This window comes from Phocoena phocoena, chromosome 1, assembly GCF_963924675.1.
Source record: "Phocoena phocoena chromosome 1, mPhoPho1.1, whole genome shotgun sequence".
Taxonomy (NCBI): domain Eukaryota; kingdom Metazoa; phylum Chordata; class Mammalia; order Artiodactyla; family Phocoenidae; genus Phocoena; species Phocoena phocoena.
The window spans coordinates 69,162,154-69,183,401 of record NC_089219.1 but is presented as its reverse complement, the minus strand read 5'-3'; the positions used below and the strand labels follow the sequence as shown (position 1 = coordinate 69,183,401).

Sequence of the window (21,248 nt, the reverse complement as noted above, 5' to 3'; positions counted from 1 at the left end):
TGATCATGTTTACTTTTAATATGCCTCAGTTCACAAAGGGATATATATTTCTCTCTCTGTATTCCTTGAAAGTAAAGAATTCCTATTTATAAAAAAATTAATCACAGATACAGAGAAAACACACACACAAAGATAACTGAAAGCCAACATTTTACAGTGTTGTAATATATTTGTAATATAAGCCTCTTTCTCCCAGTACTCAATTATTATTGAGATACTGTAGAAGGGCCCTGCATTTTTGCTAATTCCCCCTTTAGCTATTTTAAGTAATCAGTAAACAATAACTTAGATTAAAACCCAATACCCAATATTGAGTCCTTCAATTTCTACCTGTTTTGTTTGATGGATTATTTGGTGAAAAAAGTCATTCTCTGGAAAATTGTTATTCCTCACCAGTTTTGTTTTCCTTAAAGATTAAACTTTTTTAAGAAGCAGAACATGTATTTCTTTTCCTTTTTTTCCCCCAGTCCTATAGTAATTTTCCTTGTGAACTGTGATAATCCTCAGGGAATTTGAACAGAGAACCATAATTCTATTTCCTTTTTACATTAGTGTATCACCTTGTAGTACATTGTTTCTGATTTGAAAGTTTAGCTGATCCTTAAATTTGACATGTCTGGTAATTATAGTCATTAAGAACCTCTATAAAAACATAATGAGGAGGAACCAAGATGGCGGAGTAGAAGGATGTGCTCTCACTCCCTCTTGCGAGAACACAGAATCACAACTAGCTGCTGGACAATCATCGACAGGAAGACACTGGAACTCACCAAAAAAGATACCCCACGTCCAAAGACAAAGGAGAAGTCACAATGAGATGGTAGGAGGGGTGCAATCACAGTAAAATCAAATCCCATAACTGCTGGTGGGTGACTCACAGACTGGCGAACACTTATACCACAGAAGTCCACCCACTGGAGTGAAGGTTCTGAGCCCCACGCCAGGCTTCCCAACCTGGGGGTCTGGCAATGGGAGGAGGAATTCCTAGAGAATCAGACTTTGAAACCTAGTGGGAATTGATTGCAGGACTTTGACAGGACTGGGGGAAACAGAGACTCCACTCTTGGAGGGCACACACAAAGTAGTGTGTGCATCGGGACCCAGGGGAAGGAGCAGTGACCCCAGGAGAGACTGAACCAGGCCTACCTGCTAGTTTTGGAGAGTCTCCTGCAGAAGCGGAAGGTGGCTGTGGCTCACCAAGGGGACAAGGACACTGGCAGCAGAAGTTCTGGGAAGTACTCCTTGGCGTGAGCCCTCCCAGAGTCTGTCATTAGCCCTAACAAAGAGCCCAGATAGGCTCCAGTGTTGGGTTGCATTAGGCCAAACAACCAACAGGAAGGGAACCCAGCCCCACCCATCAACATTCAAGTGGATTAAAATTTTACTGAGCTCTGCCCACCAGAGCAACAGTCAGCTCTACCCACCACGAGTCCCTCCTATCAAGCCTCTTAGATAGCCTCATCCAGCAGAAGGCAGACAGAAGAAGCAAGAAGAACTACAATCCTGCAGCCTGTGGAACAAAAACCACATTCACAGAAAGATAGACAAGATGAAAAGGCAGAGGGCTATATACCAGTTGAAGGAACAAGATAAAACCCCAGAAAAACAACTAAATGAAGTGAAGATAGGCAACCTTCCAGAAAAAGAATTCAGAATAATGATAGTGAAGATGATCCAGGACCTCAGAAAAAGAATGGAGGCAAATATCGAGAAGATGCAAGAAATGTTTAACAAAGATGTAGAAGAATTAAAGAACAAACAAACAGAGATAAACAATACAATAACTGAAATGAAAACTACACTAGGAGGAATCAATAGCAGAATAACTGAGGCAGAAGAACGGATAAGTGACTTGGAAGACAGAATGGTGGAATTCATTGCTGTGGAACAGAATAAAGAAAAAAGAATGAAAAGAAATGAAGACAGCCTAAGAGACCTCTGGGACAACGTTAAATGCAGCAACATTCACATTATAGAGGTTCCAGAAGGAGAAGAGAGAGAGAAAGGACCAGAGAAAATATTTGATGAGATTATAGTCAAAAACTTCCCTAACATGAGAAAGGAAATAGCTACCCAAGTCCAGGAAGCGCAGCAAGTCCCATACAGGATAAGCCCAAGGAGAAACACGGCCGAGACACATAGTAATCAAATTGGCAAAAATGAAAGACAAAGAAAAATTATTGAAAGCAGCAAGGGAAAAATGACAAATAACATACAAGGGAACTCCCATAAGATTAACAGCTGATTTCTCAGCAGAAACTCTACAAGCCAGAAGGGAGTGGCACGATATACTTAAAGTGATGAAAGGGAAGAACCTACAACCAAGATTACCCTGCAAAGATCTCATTCAGATTCGATGGAGAAATCAAAGTTTTACAGACAAGCAAAAGCTAAGAGAATTCAGCACCACCAAACCAGCTCTACAACAAATGCTAAGGGAAATTCTCTAAGTGGGAAACACAAGAGAAGAAAAGGACTGACAAAAACAAACCCAAAACAATTAAGAAAATGGTCATAGGAACATACATATCGATAATTACCTTAAACATGAATGGATGAAATGCTCCAATCAAAAGACACAGGCTTGCTGAATGGATACAAAAACAAGACCCATATATATGCTGTCTACAAGAGACCCACTTCATACCTAGGGACACATACAGACTGAAAGTGAGGGGATGGAAAAAGATATTCCATGCAAATGGAAATCAAAAGAAAGCTGGAGTAGCTATACTCATATCAGATAAAATAGACTTAAAATAAAGAATGTTACAAGAGACAGGGAAGGACACTACATAATGATCAAGGGATCAATCCAAGAAGAAGATATAATGATTATAAATATATATGCACCCAATATAGGAGCACTTCAATACATAAGGCAAGTGCTAACAGCTCTAAAAGAGGAAATCAACAGTAACACAATAATAGTGGGGGACTTTAACACCTCACTTACACCAATGGACAGATCATCCAAAATGAAAATAAATAAGGAAACAAAGCTTTAAGTGACACAATGGACCAGATAGATTTAATTGATATTTATAGGACATTCCATCCAAAAACCAGCAGATTGCACTTTCTTCTCAAGTGCGCACAGAACATTCTCCAGGATAGATCACATCTTGGGTCACAAATCAAGCCTCAGTAAATTTAAGAAAATTGAAATCATATCAAGCATCTTTTCTGACCACAACGTTATGAGATTAGAAATCAATTACAGGGAAAAAATGTAAAAAACACAAACACGTGGAGGCTAAACACGTTACTAAATAACCAAGAGATCACTGAAGAAATCAAAAAGGAAATCAAAAAATACCTAGAGACAAATGACAATGAAAACACTATGGGATGCAGCAAAAGCAGTTCTAAGCAGCAAAAGCAGTTCTAAGAGGGAAGTTTATAGCTAAGCCTACCTCAAGAAACAAGAAAAATCTCAAGTAAACAATCTAACCTTACACCTAAAGGAACTAGAGAAAGAAGAAAAGAAAAACCCCAAAGTTAGCAGAAGGAAAGAAATCATAATGATCAGAACAGAAATAAATGAAATAGAAACAAAGAAAACAATAGCAAAGATCAATAAAACTAAAAGCTGGTTCTTTGAGAAGATAAACAAAATTGATAAACCATTAACCAGACTCACCAGTAAAAAGAGGGAGAGGACTCAATAAAATTAGAAATGAAAAAGAAGTCACAACAGACACCACAGAAATACATAGCATCCTAAGAGACTACTACAAGCAACTCTATGACAACAAAATGGACAACGTGGAAGAAATGGACAAATTCTTAGAAAGGTATAAGCTTCCAAGACTGAACCAGGAAGAAACAGAAAATATGAACAAAACATAATGAAAAACTGCAGTACAGGGCAAGAAATGACCCTAGCAAAATTCTATATCTTTAGTCTATATTCAAATACTATTTTCCATGGATGAGGTAATTTCATTGCAGAAGGCTTTGAGTGAGATTGAGCATCCTGCCTATTTTTCTTCTCCTTGGAATCAGAGTAAAACAGAACGTCTGGTGCCCAGCTCCCAAGAGACCTTGTTTTAGACTCACATTTCACAAGTAGGGAAACTGAGGCATCCAATGGTAAAGTGACTCTCCCAAAACCAAATGAGTAGAACCCAAGAATTTCTTCACGTTTTCTGTGTGCTTAAGAGCAGTGTTCACTACTTATAATTTTTTATGTCCTATTGCCTTAGGTACCCTGATAAATACAGATTTGTTTTCTGGCTTTGAATAATATTAACATTCAATTTTGTTTTTGCAAATTGCTTCCACTACATTGTATCTTTTCTTTTCAGTGTATGAGTTAAACAACATTAGAAAATTCAGTTATTGATGAAAATTATAAAAATTATAAAAATCAAAACAATCATATGATCATGTTTTGAAAGAAGATTATGATAAAATACTGCTGTGTTGGCTCATTGTAGACATGAAAAACAAGCATAACCTTATTAATGAAAAAGTAGCAAATGAATTTTTTGACATGCAAAACAAGGAAATGTGTGTTATGATGTACTTACATTTAGCGAAATCGAGTTATTAGTGTTGAGTGTTAGGTTGGTAGTGGAAAAAGTGGATCAGTTATTAAATATAGTTTGTCAATTGTAGCCTCACTGAAATAATTATACAACAGCAATTTAGCTTTCATGAAAATGGGGGAAGGGGTTCTTTTTCTCTTTTACAGCTCTAGGAGTACCAAAACATGGCAATTTAATGAGACACTCATTATCAATGTGTTTTCTCCAAACCTACATACTCACAGGGCTCCTGCTATTAAGAAATCACACAATATGAATAGAATCACTGGACCTGATTCCCAATTACAATATCAGGTACCTACTATATCTTAGGCATCCCTCCAAACACCTTTACATACATTTCCTCGTTGGTAATGAAAAAGAACTCTTCTGAGTTAAGAGTATTTTTATAATCCTACCCAAGGTCACAGAGCTAATGAGTATTAGAATCAAGATTTGAATTAAGGTCTTCTACAGGGCCTTTGCCTGTAAGAAGGAGGATATATAGTAGTTTTATTAGATTTAATTAGGCCCTACAAGAAATTGCAAGAGATGTTAGTAATGGATCTCAATGTAAAATGGCGGTCACATTCATTTTGGCTAAGCCAGTTTCATCCCTTTTGGGCCTGGGATACTCTTTCAGTATTTTATGAACCTCTTTATATTACTAGGTAGCAAGGAGGCATAGAGTGATATGCTAAGGATAGTGGAAGCTCTTTGACTACCCTGACACACAGCCAGTTGTGGTGGTCACACACTCTGTACCTGTTACTAGGTTAAACTCAGTAAGTTCTAATACTGAGGCCAAAATTGAGAAGGATATCAAATTCAGCAAACCTTATGTCTACATTTTAGTAAAAATTAGAGAAACAATAATGTAAACAAGGAAAGTATAAACAATTTAGAAAACATGTCTTTCATTAAGGATGATTGAGGTTTGAAAAACATTACTTTGGTAGGGTGAGTGATATTCTTTTAGAATATTTGGAGTCAGAATATAAAAATTTGCCTAATCTTAATCTCAAATGTTTATTTCCCAGAGTATGACTTCATTATTTTTACAGATTAACATTCTGTCACTTGGTGAATTCAGAAGCTGAAATACCCTAGTTGGTCCAAAGCTGACGTGCTGGGATAGCAGACAGCTGAGCGGGTGCTGGGAGGGCTGGAACCAGAGGAGAGACCCCAACATAATGACCTCAGGGTATGGAGGATGCACAGGGGAAAGCTGAAACCTTCAAGAACACCAAGACTGTGTACATCTGTGTCCAAAGTGCACGAGGGAGGATGCAAATGGAGTTTGTAAAGCTAAGATCAGTTTATTGCTGAGAGATTGGGCTTAGGAAAAAGTTCCCAAGAAAAGTTGCACTTTTGAAATTGGGAGAAATCAACACTTCATTTTCAGTTAGCCATAGAAGGTATCCGAAAATATGAAGTGGGGGTATTCAGAGAACACAGCTTTCTTTCCCATGAAATAAGTTTTTCTATTTATGATACTTCATGGATCTCTTCACACCTTCACTGGGGTATTATCCACATTTGGGTACTGCACAAATGACTTCTTCAACGCTGCTCCACAAAAGACTAGTCTTTTGCTTTCTCATATTTTTTTCTCACTTCATTGATCTCATGAAAAATAATAATTCTAGTCTGCCCTCCCACCTGACTTCTTTACTTCAGCCCAACCTGGAATGATTTTGCTAATGATTCTCCAGATCCCAAGAGCCAACCTGCTATCACCTCCTCCTTTATTCTGTCCTTTTTTTGTGTGGAGTAGCAGTTTATGAACACATATATATAGAAATTCAAGGAAGAGGGTGAGGGTGCTAGGGCAGCATCAGGGAGTTAATAGTCTTCCTAAGTCCAGTACCCTCACCTTCTTAGCTAATGGAAATTTCTTCAAGAACTGGCAGGAGACTTACTGTCAGTTCCAGTTTCTGGTGGTGTGAGGTTTAATGGGTTTTTTTGTGTGTGTGTGCCATTATTGCATTTTTAAAATGAGAAATGAGGATCAGCTACATTTCAGATAACTCGCTAGATGACATTTTAATTGGACTTTGATTACTCCCCCTTATTATGGCAAACAGGATTGTGCCACTCTATGAGTCTTTAAAAAATCAAATTGTATATGCAAGATTACAGATTAATGCATTAATCTAACATAGTGAAGCTCTAAGATGTCAGGGCTAGGCTAGGAGCAAAAAAATCTTTACATTAGTTTAAGGTAATGATCTGGACTCTTCAGTTCCTTGGAATCATTCCCTATTGGAACTCCGCCTACTGGCAGAGTATTTATTCTGTATTTATAACTTAAGACATATTTCACTATTCATTATAGTATGTAAAAATTTAAATTAAGAATATAAATTATGTGAGTTTATAACTTACCATTTTTATTGTAGCTTTGATATATAGCTACTGAAAATCTAAGACTTAATTCTGTACAGTTTGTTACTTTACCTTTGATGACCATGTATTAAGAATCATAGTAAAATATAACCTGAACAAAAGTAATAAGTTCTGGTAAAATTTTAAGGGAGTTGAACCATACATTCTGCTACATCTTAATTTTTAGGTTTACTTATATGGAAAAATGAGGCTTTGGAAAGAAAATGGGCTACTCCTTTTTGCCCTGCAGATTACTCTAAACTGAGTTGTTACAATCAATTTAATTTAATACTAGAAAACAAAGAATTCTAAATGTATTTTTAAAATTAGATCTCTAATTAGGAATAAATATTACATCATCAATGATTGAAATTACTCTAATGACTTTGTTGATGAATCAAGCTATTTAGAAAACAATTCAAGCGTTGGTCTATGAATAACATTTGCAATATATTGTCAAAATGGATTGACCAAATCAAAGTTAAAAATATATATGCAGGGCTTCCCTGGTGGCGCAGTGGTTGAGAGTCCGCCTGCCGATGCAGGGGACACGGGTTCGTGCCCCGGTCCGGGAAGATCCCACATGCCGCGGAGCGGCTGCCCCCGTGAGCCATGACCGCTGAGCCTGCGCGTCCGGAGCCTGTGCTCCGCAATGGGAGAGGTCACAACAGTGAGAGGCCCGCGTACCACACACACACACACACAAATATATATATATATATATATATATATATATATATGCAGCTAAGTTTGCTCTGTCATTTTCCAAATGATGGAATTTTTCTTGTTATCTTGTAAAATTCTACATGAAATCACTAACTCTATGTAATACTATTATCAACAAGGTAGCAACTATACAAGCACTAAATTAAAATTTTAATTTTTCAAATATTCCCAGATATAGATGAATGCAATGAATCATTTGCCTGTGGAGATCATGCAATGTGTGAAAATGTGGATGGTGGATATTACTGCTCCTGCAAGGAAGGTTATACATCCACAGGAAACTCACAGTTCACACCTAATGATGGCACTTATTGCCAAGGTAAATTATATTGTTATATTTTATGTATTATCAAAGCACCATATAAAATATGTACTACACAGTTGTGAAGTATCAAAGAGCTACATCTTCCAAGAAATGTGCTAGTATTCCTTTATCTATAAAATGGAATAAGAAAAGTTACAGTTTTATTTAATGGAAGATGTAGACCACATGTTTTATGTAATTACCATACCCTGTTTCCTTAGGGTAACTACAATATTCTATTTTCCATAAAATATTGCATTTTAATGAATAAAAATAAATGAATTTTTATTATGAATAAAATTTTAAAATAATGAATAATGAAAAAAATTTAAATGAATTTTCATGAATAAAATAAACAAAAATGAAACTCAAATGTTAAGAATGTTTTTAATGTCTAAATAAGTGAGCAAAATCACTGAAATAAATATAATTATCTTAGGAAAAATATTTTTTAAGACTTAATATATAATCTTTTTTTCTACAGAAATTGTGAATCCAGACTGCCATTTAGATAATATCTGTATTGCGGCGAATATTAATAAAACTTTAACAAAAGTGAGTAAAGGTATTGAATTAAAAATACGTTCTATTTTGACATTTTGGTTTCAGTTTAATTCTTTCCAAAGTCACTTCTTTTATTTTTTTTCTTTTTTTTTTTTATAAAATATGGAACGCTTCACGAATTTGCGTGTCATCCTTGTGCAGGGGCCATGCTAATCTTCTCTGTATCGTTCCAATTTTTAGTATATGTGCTGCCGAAGTGAGCACTCCAAAGTCACTTTTTTTAAAAGAGTAACAAGCAGTTGGTCTTCATGTAGAGTTGAAACTGTTTACGTATAGAGATCTAAGTACTTGATAGGATTAATTTGAAAATCCCCAAAGTACTGAAGAAGACCTACATATTTAATTTAAGTTACTTTTTCACTATTCAGTAGACTGAAAAGTTATTTTCAACATGTAAAGAAATTGGATGGATAAAATAGTAAAAACACACTTTGACCCCAGACCATTTTCAAATTCTAAGGAGACATAGCTGAATGCAACTAGATTTTGGACACCAAAGTAAATACTATTTTAAAGAGTAAACAAAGTAGGACATTCATAAAATTACTGTCCTGAGATTAGAAGTGTGAGTCTCACATGACTCATTAACAATGAGGTAAAAGCACATTGCCATTTTATCATGTAAAAAAATTTATCTGGTTAATTAAAATCTAATTCAAATTAAGTTATAATGTATTTTAATTAACTTTAACATGATAAATTCAAACATGTATTGCCTTTCTGAAGTAAATTCTATGCCTTTTAAGCTATTTGCTAATCCTTTGTAAATAATTTCAGGTTTCATTGCTTTGTGTTATGGTTTAGGTGTAATCTGATAACTTATTAATGTATAAGAGAAAAAAAAAACTCAGAACATATTTATCATGCAACATTTATTCTTGAAAAGATCTAGTAGTGCTTTAAACTGGTTTCCTTTCTCTGGGCTCATTTTTGTTCAGATTAGGCACATAGAAGAACCTGTAGCTTTGCTACAAGAAGTCTATAGAAATTCTGTGAAAGATCTTTCACCGATGGATATAATTACATATATAGAAATATTAGCTGAATCATCCCCATTACTGGGTTATATGAATAGCACGAATTCGGCCAAGGACACCCTTTCTAATTCAACTCTTACTGTAAGTATGTTGAGCTTTAACTCATAATTGAGGCTTAAAATTTTCCTTACATTTGTGATTAATGTAAAAGTCCAACATTTTTAAAAGATACACTTTTTTTTCAACAGGAATTTGTAAAAACTGTGAATAATTTTGTTCAAAAGGATACATTTATAGTTTGGGACAAGTTATCTACAAACCATAGAAGAACTCATCTTACAAAACTGATACATGCTGTGGAGCAAGCTACCTTAAGGCTATCTCAGAACTTTCAAAAGACCACTCAGTTTGATACTAATTCAAGTGATATAGGTAAGAAGCCAAGGTCAATTTCAAAGCAATCGAGTTTTCCACACAAGCCACTCTCAAAAGAGAAGAAAAGTCTTTAAAATATTGTTAATTAAACTGGCAGTTGTTTTATCAATGTAGACATGAATGGTGATGCATATCCCAAAAGTAGTTATGAATGAAGTGTGAATAAAAAGGATGAGTGCCTAAGATTTGCCACCTACTTATAGCCTCCACCTTTTTCTATCTCTGAACTGTTTAGCATTTAAATGCTCAGAGACCATTACTCCCTTGTCATCTCATGACTTGGTAGGATCTGTGTTGACCGATCATAGTACAGACAGATTTTCTGGATGTAGTATATTTCATTTTTTTAAGTTTAATTTTTTTTGAAGTATAACAGACAGAAAAGTGCACATGTCAAATGAATATAACTTGACAAATTTTCACAAAGTGAACACGTCTGTATAAACAGCACCCCAGAAGACCCCTCATCCCCCCGGCAGCCACTCCCTGCTCCATAAAGATTATACCATCCTGACTTCTAAAACCGTACCATGAGCATAATTTTTAGTGTCTCTGCAATAGTCTATGGATAGATCACATTTTATGTAACCATTCCCTGTTTTTCTAATGTTGAACGTTGAAGATGTTTATTTTTAACGTTGAAATCCTTTAGGCGTATATCTTTGCCCTGAATGTAGTATATTTAAATTTCTCATTAGGAATCCTTTGCCTTTCGATAATATAAAGTAATTAGCATAGCAAATTGGAATGTTTCCTTACATTATGAAATCTCATACTTAACACATTAAGAATCTGGATCAAATTGAGGCTGCCTGTAAAGTTGTTCTGAGGAAACAAAGTACACTTTCTGCAGTAATCATTGCATATACACCCCTATTATATTTCTGGTTGTTATCCTGCTGTGCACCTATAGATATACAAAAATCATTAACTCATCGGGATTCACCAGTTACTCAAAATTAAGGTAGCAAACATTGTGACCATATATAGGAGCCTAAATTTCTATGATGTTCCTGCATGAAAAAGGTGAAAATGCACCAGGTAAGGAAATTATTATTCAAGAATTTAAGTCAATCACTCTGTATATAATAAATTATATTGTAGATATCATCCTCTAATACATTGTAATTGCTTGTCTGCTTTAGTAATTATGATTTATAACTTCTTTGTGTACATACATATTTTCTTTTATTTTATTCAATAAAGTTAGAATTAAACCATGAATGCTATAGTGAAATCAAACAAATAAACTTGAATCAGATTTTTAAATACAAATTATAATGTCCAAACATCATGTTCAGAATATGTTCATTCTACCTGCCATAATTAAGAAGTTGAAATATAACAATGATGGATGAAATTGTCTCTAACTAAATAAATACATTGATTAAACTAATTTCAGAGAATTTATTATTTTCATGATTTTGTTTCAGCTCTCAAAGTTTTCTTTTTTGATTCATATCACATGAAGCATATTCATCCCCATATGAATATGGACGGAGATAATATAAAGATATTTCCAAATAGAAAAGCTGCATATGATTCAAATGGTAGGACTTTGACAATCTTATATACAATATTTCAATGTTTTGCAATAAATACCATACATTTGATTGTATCATATGTGCATATAACTTGTGTGGTTTTCTATAGAAAAATATTTTATGTTTATACACAGAATTTCCATATTTATATTTGAGATTTTCATTATGATAAAAATACCTGGGTAGAATTTTAGCTGATGATACCTAGATCCTTCTTGTCCTCGATCCTCCAACTCTGTAACTGTCTAATAATGTTAAGATCCCAGTGGAAATATACAAAGGAACTGTGATTTTATTCCTCATTTTGCAGCAGTCAGATGCTATAATTTTCATAGAGTTCTTCTAATATTTCTTCTTCAGTAATCCTTCATATTCCTCCTTGTAAGACTGAATTTGGGATTGTATGAGGAAGATGAATAGAGGTAGTGTTCAAAAAGGTAGAAAGTTATTGTTTAAGCGTGGATTTCTCTCCCATTCATTTCTTAGTTTTTGTACACTAAACTCTTCAGCTAAACTAAAGGCAGGATTTCTTAAGAAATGGGACCAGAGAATGCTAGTACTAGCAAGTGACTTTATGATTATCTAACCTAATCGCCTCATTTTATGGATAATGGAACTAAGGCACAAGAAGCTAACGGGTTTGTCTCTATGTACATCAACAGATAGTACAGAACTAAGACTTGAAGAGAAGGAGGTAACAAAGAAATCAGCCCTGACCAGCTTTACCTTGTCACCTAACCACAGGCAAACTAGAAGCTGCTATTTTAATTTAACCATTTATCTGCTCTCGTAGTGCAATGCACTTAGAAAAAAAAAAATCTCTGCTGATAATAGAATTGGTGCTGTTCACATATAGGTCAAATATATTACCTATAAAACATGAATTATAATATTTTCACAAAGCATTGTGGATGGTCATACGTACAAACGGAAAATATATACAATAACACACATATGTCACTTTTACAGACATCACTTCATTAAAAAATATGTTGTCTTTACTGTTAAAAAGCTTGTTGCACATTCCCTCTCAGAATACCATCTTTTTAAAAAAAATTTTACAGCACTAATGTGGGAATTTTTTTCTAATCCATTGATATTATCCTTTCCATTTTTTCTTGTCATTATTTATTCAAAAGTAAGAAACAGATGGCCATAAAAAACAAAAATAACTAAACCATACTGCCATTGAACCCATGGCTCTTACCCCATTACATCATATTCTAATTAACCAAGCACACACGTAATATTTAGGAGCAAATCCAAAGAATGTGTTAAACTGTTGTATTTTCAAAGACAATTTGAGTAGTATTTGGAAGTTGAGAATAAAGACATTGAAAATACTTATCATAGTGACAGATGATGAAATTGTCATGGAATTAATATCTCGAAGAGATCGTGTCTTAGTGTATGGTAGTTTTGTTACATTTCATAATCACGCATGCAAACGCTGACATTTGAAAGGGACAGTAATATCAGCTCTCAAGAAAGCAGAGGGAGAAAATTTATTTTCCTCAAGGTTGAATCTTCAAAATAAGGACAAGTGTAAGAAACTGATCAAACCCACTCAATGATGTCTACATGTGATTATTCATTTATTGACAAACTTCCTTAATAAAAACATTCATTAGTTAAAAGCTGCATAGTATCATTAGGAGGAAAATAAGGGTGGCACAGATGGATTTTTAATCTTTTTTATATACTGAATTTTAGTGCCTATTATTAGTGAATGAACCCCTAGTTTACTGAAAATAGGTACAGATCTGATATGAGAGTTAAAAGCTAGATCAGGCCTAGAATTAGTGAGAAATCATGGGAATTAAAATAGGTTCCAAATGATTTAAAAAGAATGAACAAATACTGGATCAATATTCAGAAAAAGATGAAAAAGGGATTTTGGACCGTTCTACGTGGCATGAGTCTCCTTTTACCCAAAGTCAAAAATTGATGTTAAATAAATATTTTCCTTTAGAAAGTATCAGAGTGATAGATTTTTAAATCCATGTTATCTCTTTGGTGCTTCATTTGATTTTGGACCACCCACTACTACAACCTCTGAGAAGTTGCTGTTGCATGAACTGGTTCATTAGCTGGACTAGGTCAAGTTCCCCTAAGAGGTTTACCAGGTTCTGCTTCCATCCCTGGTCTGTCCATAGCAAATGCTGGGCTAGTTGTCATCTGGAGCCATCACAATTTCACTAGCCCAACCATGTTATACTTACATTATTTTTTTGATACAAGTTTTCTGGGCTGGCAGTTTAGGAAAATGTGTAATGTATCTGAATTTCAGCAAGGCTCTTAGCAGTATCTTGGGGTGCCTTTTTATACTAAGATAGAAAATGTGAATAGTGACACATTTTTGCAACTTCTAGCTCACATAACCATATCCAAAGAATAGTAGCTATTAGTGTGATATTGTGATGTGGATGGTTCCAGCATTATATCACAGACCTTTGTTTTTGATGACATTATCAACATTTGTATTAATGATTTTGATTAATTTATGCTTTTCAAATTATTTGCTGGTGTCACAAATTTGAGGGAAAATGAATATGATAGAGTTCTTCCTAATTTGTCCAAGTATCTAAAGCAAACATATAACATTTCTAGTTAATAAGTATAACAATAATCATATTAATATAGCATCTTAAATTTTATAGAAGACTCTATCGTATAATTTCATTTGGTCTCCACCTTATCCTAGTAAATAGCCAGAGGGAATATCACTACCACCATGTTATACATGAGAAAACTCAAGTTTACCCAGGGACACACAAGTAGGAGAAATGACTAAAACCAGAACTTCTAACTCCAAGAGTAAATTCTGAATATAAATTCCTCAATTTACTGTCCGTAATTCTGTACGACAGAGAAGGAATGTGACCTAAGTGACAACAGGAATTTTAAAAGATAATAGTTGTCCATGTTGAGTTGTTCACACACACTTAATATCAGTGATAATGAGCTGCTGATAATGATCTCAAAAACCAAGGCAATTTGAGATCCGTTAAAATAGGTGTAGTGTCCAGGCTAAGGGAAAAATAGGCATGTGATAGTCTATACTGATCAGGTAACATTTCTAGTATCTGGTTATGTGCTGATGTGCTGCATTTGGGGAGTGTCAGGGGTTCAAATAAATGGCTGCCTCGAAAGGCAATAAATTCCCTATGCTGTGTCGGCATAACTATATGTCATGAATTTAAAGAGGAAGCATTTCAGTGGGCATGATGTTGAACTCAGTGGCATCTCACAACTCTTTCAATTCTAAACTTTCCTAATACTGTAAATCTGTGATAATTTTCTCCCAATATCTTTCTAATTCATATATTTTCCCAGCAAAGTAGTAAGTCAAAATTTTATTTTTCAAGTGAATATACTTTACTCCTTGGTTCTTAGTCAGCACTTGGATGTAAATTTATCTAGGACTATTTTTCTCCTAAATATAGTCTGTGCCAAGGGAATGCTACAGTCCACAATCAGTTTCAGAGTCACAGAGGTCAGAGAATATGTCTTAATATGGTTGGATGATGTAAGCATAGATATATTATGACCCACATTTCAGTATCTGGGAATTCGTATGACTCCCTTTGGTCAATTTTTATGTTTATTTTAAGAATTTCACTGAATACACTTATTTGATTGACAGGCAGTGTTGCAGTTGCATTTTTATATTATAAGAGTATTGGTCCTCTATTTTCATCGTCTGACAACATCTTATTGGAACCTCAAAGTTATGATAAAGCTGAAGAGGAGGGAAGAGTCATCTCTTCAGTAATTTCAGTCTCAATTAGCTCAAACCCACCCACATTGTATGAATTCGAAAAAATAACATTTACATTAAATCACATAAAGGTAAGTTGTGTTTCTGTTGACTATTGATTATAATTGTGAAGCATTCAGAGAAATGAACATGTTTTTGTAGTGTCGCTTTAATTGTATGTGAGTTCTTGAGTTTAAAAATGCAAATTCAAAATTGAAATAAAAGAGTAAAGTGGTTTCAACTAATTTTTCTATAAAATATTTTTGTACTTTCAGCGCTCTTTAAATTTTATAATAAATACCAAAGAATTTTATGTATTTGATTATCTGAAATTAAGCTACAATTTAGTTTTATTTTTAAGTACATTGTTCATTTTGGAAGTCTCCGGCCCTTCAAGGAAGAAGTTATAAAAAAGTATTAAAGAGATAAATGTTACTTGTATAATGAGGGAGGTGTTTGGTTAATTGTCATATAAAATAATACTTGCAGGGATTTGGGTGCCGATTAAAATAAAATCATAGAGAAGTTCATAATATTTCATAAAGAAATTATCTGAGAACACTTTACTCTTTTATTGTTATTCTAAATCTTTTTTCAAACCCATGTATAATTAAAACTATACAATAAAAAAAAAATGATTAGAAATAACTAAGTATTTAGGGTTTTTATAGACCTAAAAGTGAAGGGGAAACTCAAAATCATATTGTTTGCTGCATTTTTACAGTTAATGGTTTGTTGGGCTTTCAATTGAATTTCAATCCTAGTACATAATTAAAGTGCCTCAGAAACTCTATTTGGAGAACCTTGAAGCTGGGCAATTGTATTTGCATGTTTATGGGAAACAGGGGATTAAAAGAACATATAGTCAGCCCTCCGTATCCACAGGTTCCACATCCATGAATTCAACCAAACGCAAATGGAAAATATTCAAGGGACAAAATTCCAGAAAGTTCCAAAAAGCAAAACTTGAATTTACTGCAGCCCGTCAACTATTTACATAGCATTTACATTGTATTGAGTTTTATAAGTAATCTAGAGATGATTTAAAGTATACATAAGGATGTGCATAGGTTATATGCAAATACTACTCCATTTTACGAAAGTAACTTGAGTATCCGTGGATTTCAGAATGCGCAGGGGCCCTGGAATCACTCCCCTGTGAATATCGAGGGGCCACTCTATATGCTTCCATACAGTACAAATGTGTCACTGTAAAGACAGACATCTGATGTAGAGAGAAACAAAATGTATAGAAATTGCAAGTAAATAGTAGGTCAAACCTAAACAATGGTGGGCATTCTGTTGAGGGAAAAAGAAGGTGTGAAATGTTTTAAGAATGGAAACTAAATTTAGATATTTTCAGATGCTAAATGCAAATGACCTTTTGATACTAGAAAACAAACATTGTTCTTTTACATGGTCTTATGGTTTTTCTACAGTTTTTACCAGTGGAATGTTTTGGCAGCTGAAGAGGTGCCAAGGACAACCCACTTCTCCCATCTCTGTTTGACATAGCAACAAAACAAAACACACATTTACACAAGAGTTCTTCACCATACTTAATGAGAAAACTTGATTGTCCTTAATCTTCTTCTCTGTTCAAATTATTTTCCCATTCAAAGCAATGACCACTCTGAAATTTCATCTCTTTCCTCTGACAATACATTTACCTAATCAATTGCTTCCCTCTGAGAATAAAATTTGGATACCATTTTATTCTCTAGGAAAATTAAAGTTATTTCATATGTAACACCTTCCACTTCCTGATTCCCTGATAATTGCAACTTCACCAACTAGTATATACTTCATTACTGTAGAGAAATATTAATTATAGTTGTTATAATAATACAGATAATAATAATGATAATAATTATAGCAACCAATACTTTAATAATGCTTATATGGAAACATGCTTTGCTCTAAGTTATTTACTTTAACTCCCACAAGAACCCTATGAGGTATGTACTGTTATCTCCATTTCACAGATGAGGATACTGAGACTCTGAAAGATTAAATGCCTTGCCCGTGGTCACTCAGTAACAACTGGTAGAACAAAGTTTCATACCCACAGTTTTTCTCCAGAATCCATTCTTCCACAGCTAAGATACTCTCCTGCCTGATGCTGTTCTCTGAATCACTCCCCCACCTACCTCCCAAGAAATTAAGCTTTGTCCATTACCTCAACTTTCCTGGATGTCTCCACATTGGTCCCAGTGTCTCAGCTAACAAATAGGCTGAAGTTTCTGGCCTCCTACAAAATGGGAGAGCATTTTCCATTGACCCTCTATCTCTTTCACCCCAAACTTAATAACTCCTCTTATTTTTTTAAGCTTTTAAAAAATAGATATGATCTATTGCCTTCATCTATAGAAAATGTGGATTTAATTTTCTTATACATGTCCTCCCCTGTGATCCACACACTCCCCCAACTATTCATCCTCCCATGCTTCATCAAATTTTGGGTTAAATCAGTTTTCAATGTGTTATACACAGCTGAATCATGAGGCTGAACAATTTTCCTGGTGTTAGTAAATTTCCTTAATTTAGCTTGCTTAGATTTCTATTTATCCATTACTAATTAGTCCCCAAACTTTCTGACAGTACTATAAATCTTCTTATAAAACATTCAAATACATAAGATTATCAGCTAAATTAATGTTCTGGAGACATCCTTGTTAGGCCTCTGTGAACTTGATCCTGTCTGGATGGTCTACCCTTTGCCTTCTGTATAGCTATCAGCCTGGACATCTCTGTCACCGTCATCCTGGGCATGCAACTCTCCTCTCTTCTGTGTCAGATTCAATGTTTCCTTGAACCAACGATTCCTCTTTCTTGGTTTATCTCTATATTTTGGTGGCATATTCTCCAGTGACTCTTGAGAAAGGTGCCCAGAAAGTCAAGTTTTTGAGCTCTTGCATTACCTTTTTAGCTAAGTATATACTATATTTCTATCTTATCCGTACACTTAGATAAATTCCATGGTATAGAGTTATAAATTGTGAATAATTTTTTCTTCAGAATTTTCTAGACCTTGCTCATTTTTTTCTAGCTTTCCAGGTTAACCTGGGGAAGTTTCATGCAATTAATATTTTACTTAAAATTTGCATTCTTTTGCAAGTGATCTGTCTCTTTCTCTCAAACTTTTGAGATCTTATCTTTATTCTCAGGATTCAATCAAAGATGAACCTTGGTGTGGATCTTTCTTTATTAATTGTACTAGGCATTTATGTGAGTCTGTTCAGTCTGAAAATGTATGGTCTTCAGTTTTAGGGAATTTTCTATTATTATTTCTTTGCTAATTTCTTCCTCTCCAGTATCTCTGGTCTCTTCTCTTGTTATTCTTATGTAAATATTGGACTCTCCAACTGAGCCTCTAAGGTCTTTTTTTTTTTTCATTTTAAGTTTTCCTTTACATTTTTTTTTCCTGCTAACATATTTTATTTCTACTTTATACTTAATTATAACAGAGCACCCTTATTTTTTGAACTCTACTTTTGTTTCATGGGTGCAGTATTTCTCTGGGGTAGTATTTATATTTAAAAAAAAACCTGTGTTCTACTCCCTACATTATTTTGCTCGTGATTTCCTCTGTTTGGCTTGTTGGCTTTTTGTTCTTTGTCTTTCATGGTAGAGTGTGTCCTCGGAGGTCTGGTGGTTCATGGCCATCCACCCATATCTAATAATGAGACATTTGAAAGATGATTGTGTGTTCAGGTGGCTTGTGGCAGTGGTGTGCCTCCCTAGAGGGTTATCATCAGGCTAGTTTCTGGCCATTGCACTGGAATATCCTGAAGATCACTACCTAAAAGTCATTTCTCTTCGGCCTTTAGTTTCTCAGAAACCTTTTAGTCTCATGCCTAAAGACAGAAGCTCACTACAAGGATTAGGAGGATAAAAAGAAAGTGGTGGGCAATGGTGGGTGCTCAGCATGTAGACAGACCCTCACTTAACCCCTGTTTTTTGAGTGATGCACTCTCAGCTGACTCTAGTTCCTCAATTCTAGAGTCTTTCTGGCTCCTCTAGCTTATCTGTGTGTTTGTTTTTTTAACAAGAGTGGGATTGGGTATTTTCCTGGCAGTTTTGGGGCAACTGGATGTAGAGTTTCAATTTTCTTCACATAGCATGACCTCTTTGAAAAATTTCTTGTCATCTCTCCAATTTTAGTTCAATCACCGTCTTCCTAGACTTACTCCAATCGAAATGGCCAGTGCTCCAACTATTGATCTAAGTGTTGGATTTTCTATATAGGCCATTAAAGCAACTGTCTAATTGTATTAAAATCATCTGGGCTTCTGTCATCCTTGAGGGCAGATGCTTTATCTTTTCAACTAAGAATCCATGGCTGCTAGCACAGTGCCTATATTTGATACTCAACTAATATTTTCTTTAATGAATAGTTGTCTGAAGATTTGCATTTGGTTCTGTTTTACTCCACTTATCAATGATTAGTCTTGCATATTTTTTTTGACATCTCTTGGTCTCTCAACACAATACCCACTCACAGGGCTCTTTTGAGGATCAAATTAAACAAAGTAGGTAAGAAAGCACCTAGTTAACTATAAATTGTTATATAATTGTAAACAGTTTTTATTTCTACAAGACACAAGCATAGGTATACAGCATTCTATGAGTAACTTATTAAAACTTACAGTGCATTAAGTATTGTGTTATGATTAGTTAATATTAATATATGATAAGGAGAACTCTGCTATTTATTGAACAACCTTCCTGTAGTCTATTTGATCAGCCCCTGTCTATCTCTGATCTTACACTCAGTACCCTTTACCTCATTCATTGCTTGAACTGCACTGGCATCTAGATGTTTCTGGAAGACCTTCATTGAGTCTCACTTCAGAGGTTTTCCATTTTCTATTCAAGCTGTACGGAACCCTCTGTTCCCAAGTCTTTAGGACTCACACTCTCACTTAATTGAAGTATTTGCTTAAATGTCATTTATTAGGAAAAGCCTCCTCAGATTACTTCTGTTCTCCTTTCCCTAGCTTATTTATTTTGTTTAATAATTTCTTATCTCCTCATTAGAATGTAAGGTCAATAACGGAAACACGGAGCTTCCCTGGTGGCGCAGTGGTTGAGAGTCCGCCTGCCGATGCAGGGGACACGGGTTCGTGCCCCGGTCCGGGAAGATCCCACATGCCGTGGAGCGGCTGGGCCCGTGAGCCATGGCCGCTGAGCCTGTGCGTCCGGAGCCTGTGCTCCACAACGGGAGAGGCCACAGCAGTGAGAGGCCCGCCTACCGCAAAAAAAAAAAAAAAAACAAAAAAAAAACACAAACACTTTTTTTGTTTTGTTCAGTGCTGTATTTTTAGCACCTGGATCAATGACTAATATCTAGTGTATATCCAATAAACATTTATCGAAGATAATGAGATATGTCATGCACCATTCTAAATGACCTACATGATCTCAATTGACAATAATTCTCACAAATGCGTGACACAGGATTGATAAAATATAGCATGATTGCAGTATAAACTTCAGTTTTTTCACACAACAGTAGCATTCACTTATTAGCATTGATTTTATGCTTTACTTTTTAGGCATGGTTTTAATTATATTGCTATGCAAAATGGTATTTTAAATATAACCAAAACGATGTCGTATGTGTAAATTTTTCTCTTTTTCCTGTCAGTAAAATGTCTCTTTTTCAGACCACAGATAAGTATAGGAGTCAATGTGCATTTTGGAACTACTTACCTGACACCATGAATGGCAGCTGGTCTTCGGAGGGCTGTGAGGTGACATACTCAAATGTGACCCACACCTCATGCAGCTGTAACCACCTGACACATTTTGCAATTTTGATGTCTTCTGGTTCTTCTATTGTAAGCCAATTTTCCAATTCATATTTATAAATCTGTTTTTTCTTCTTCTTTATGTCATTCAAGAGAATATTTAATTTTTATATGTTTTCTTTGGGTATAAATAGCATATTTAATTTACTGATACAATCTCAACATTACCTTTTTTTTAGTCTTTCTTTTCTTACCTGCCTTCTAT

At 34.8% G+C, this 21,248-nt stretch overlaps 1 protein-coding gene and 1 non-coding gene across 2 annotated transcripts in view; one reads left to right on the top strand and one right to left on the bottom strand.

The window, feature by feature from the left end:
• ADGRL4 (adhesion G protein-coupled receptor L4) overlaps nt 1-21,248 on the top strand; it is a 117,756-nt gene that overhangs the window by 65,116 nt on the left and 31,392 nt on the right. Inside the window, exons 4-9 of the mRNA XM_065886414.1 lie at nt 8,435-8,505; nt 9,453-9,632; nt 9,740-9,923; nt 11,360-11,476; nt 15,117-15,322; nt 20,900-21,073. Coding sequence (XP_065742486.1) covers nt 8,435-8,505; nt 9,453-9,632; nt 9,740-9,923; nt 11,360-11,476; nt 15,117-15,322; nt 20,900-21,073 — 932 coding nt within the window. The remainder of the gene's footprint in view (nt 1-8,434; nt 8,506-9,452; nt 9,633-9,739; nt 9,924-11,359; nt 11,477-15,116; nt 15,323-20,899; nt 21,074-21,248) is intronic.
• LOC136141240 (U6 spliceosomal RNA) lies at nt 8,611-8,718 on the bottom strand. Its single transcript, XR_010657720.1, has one exon. It is a non-coding gene; the product is annotated as a U6 spliceosomal RNA (small nuclear RNA).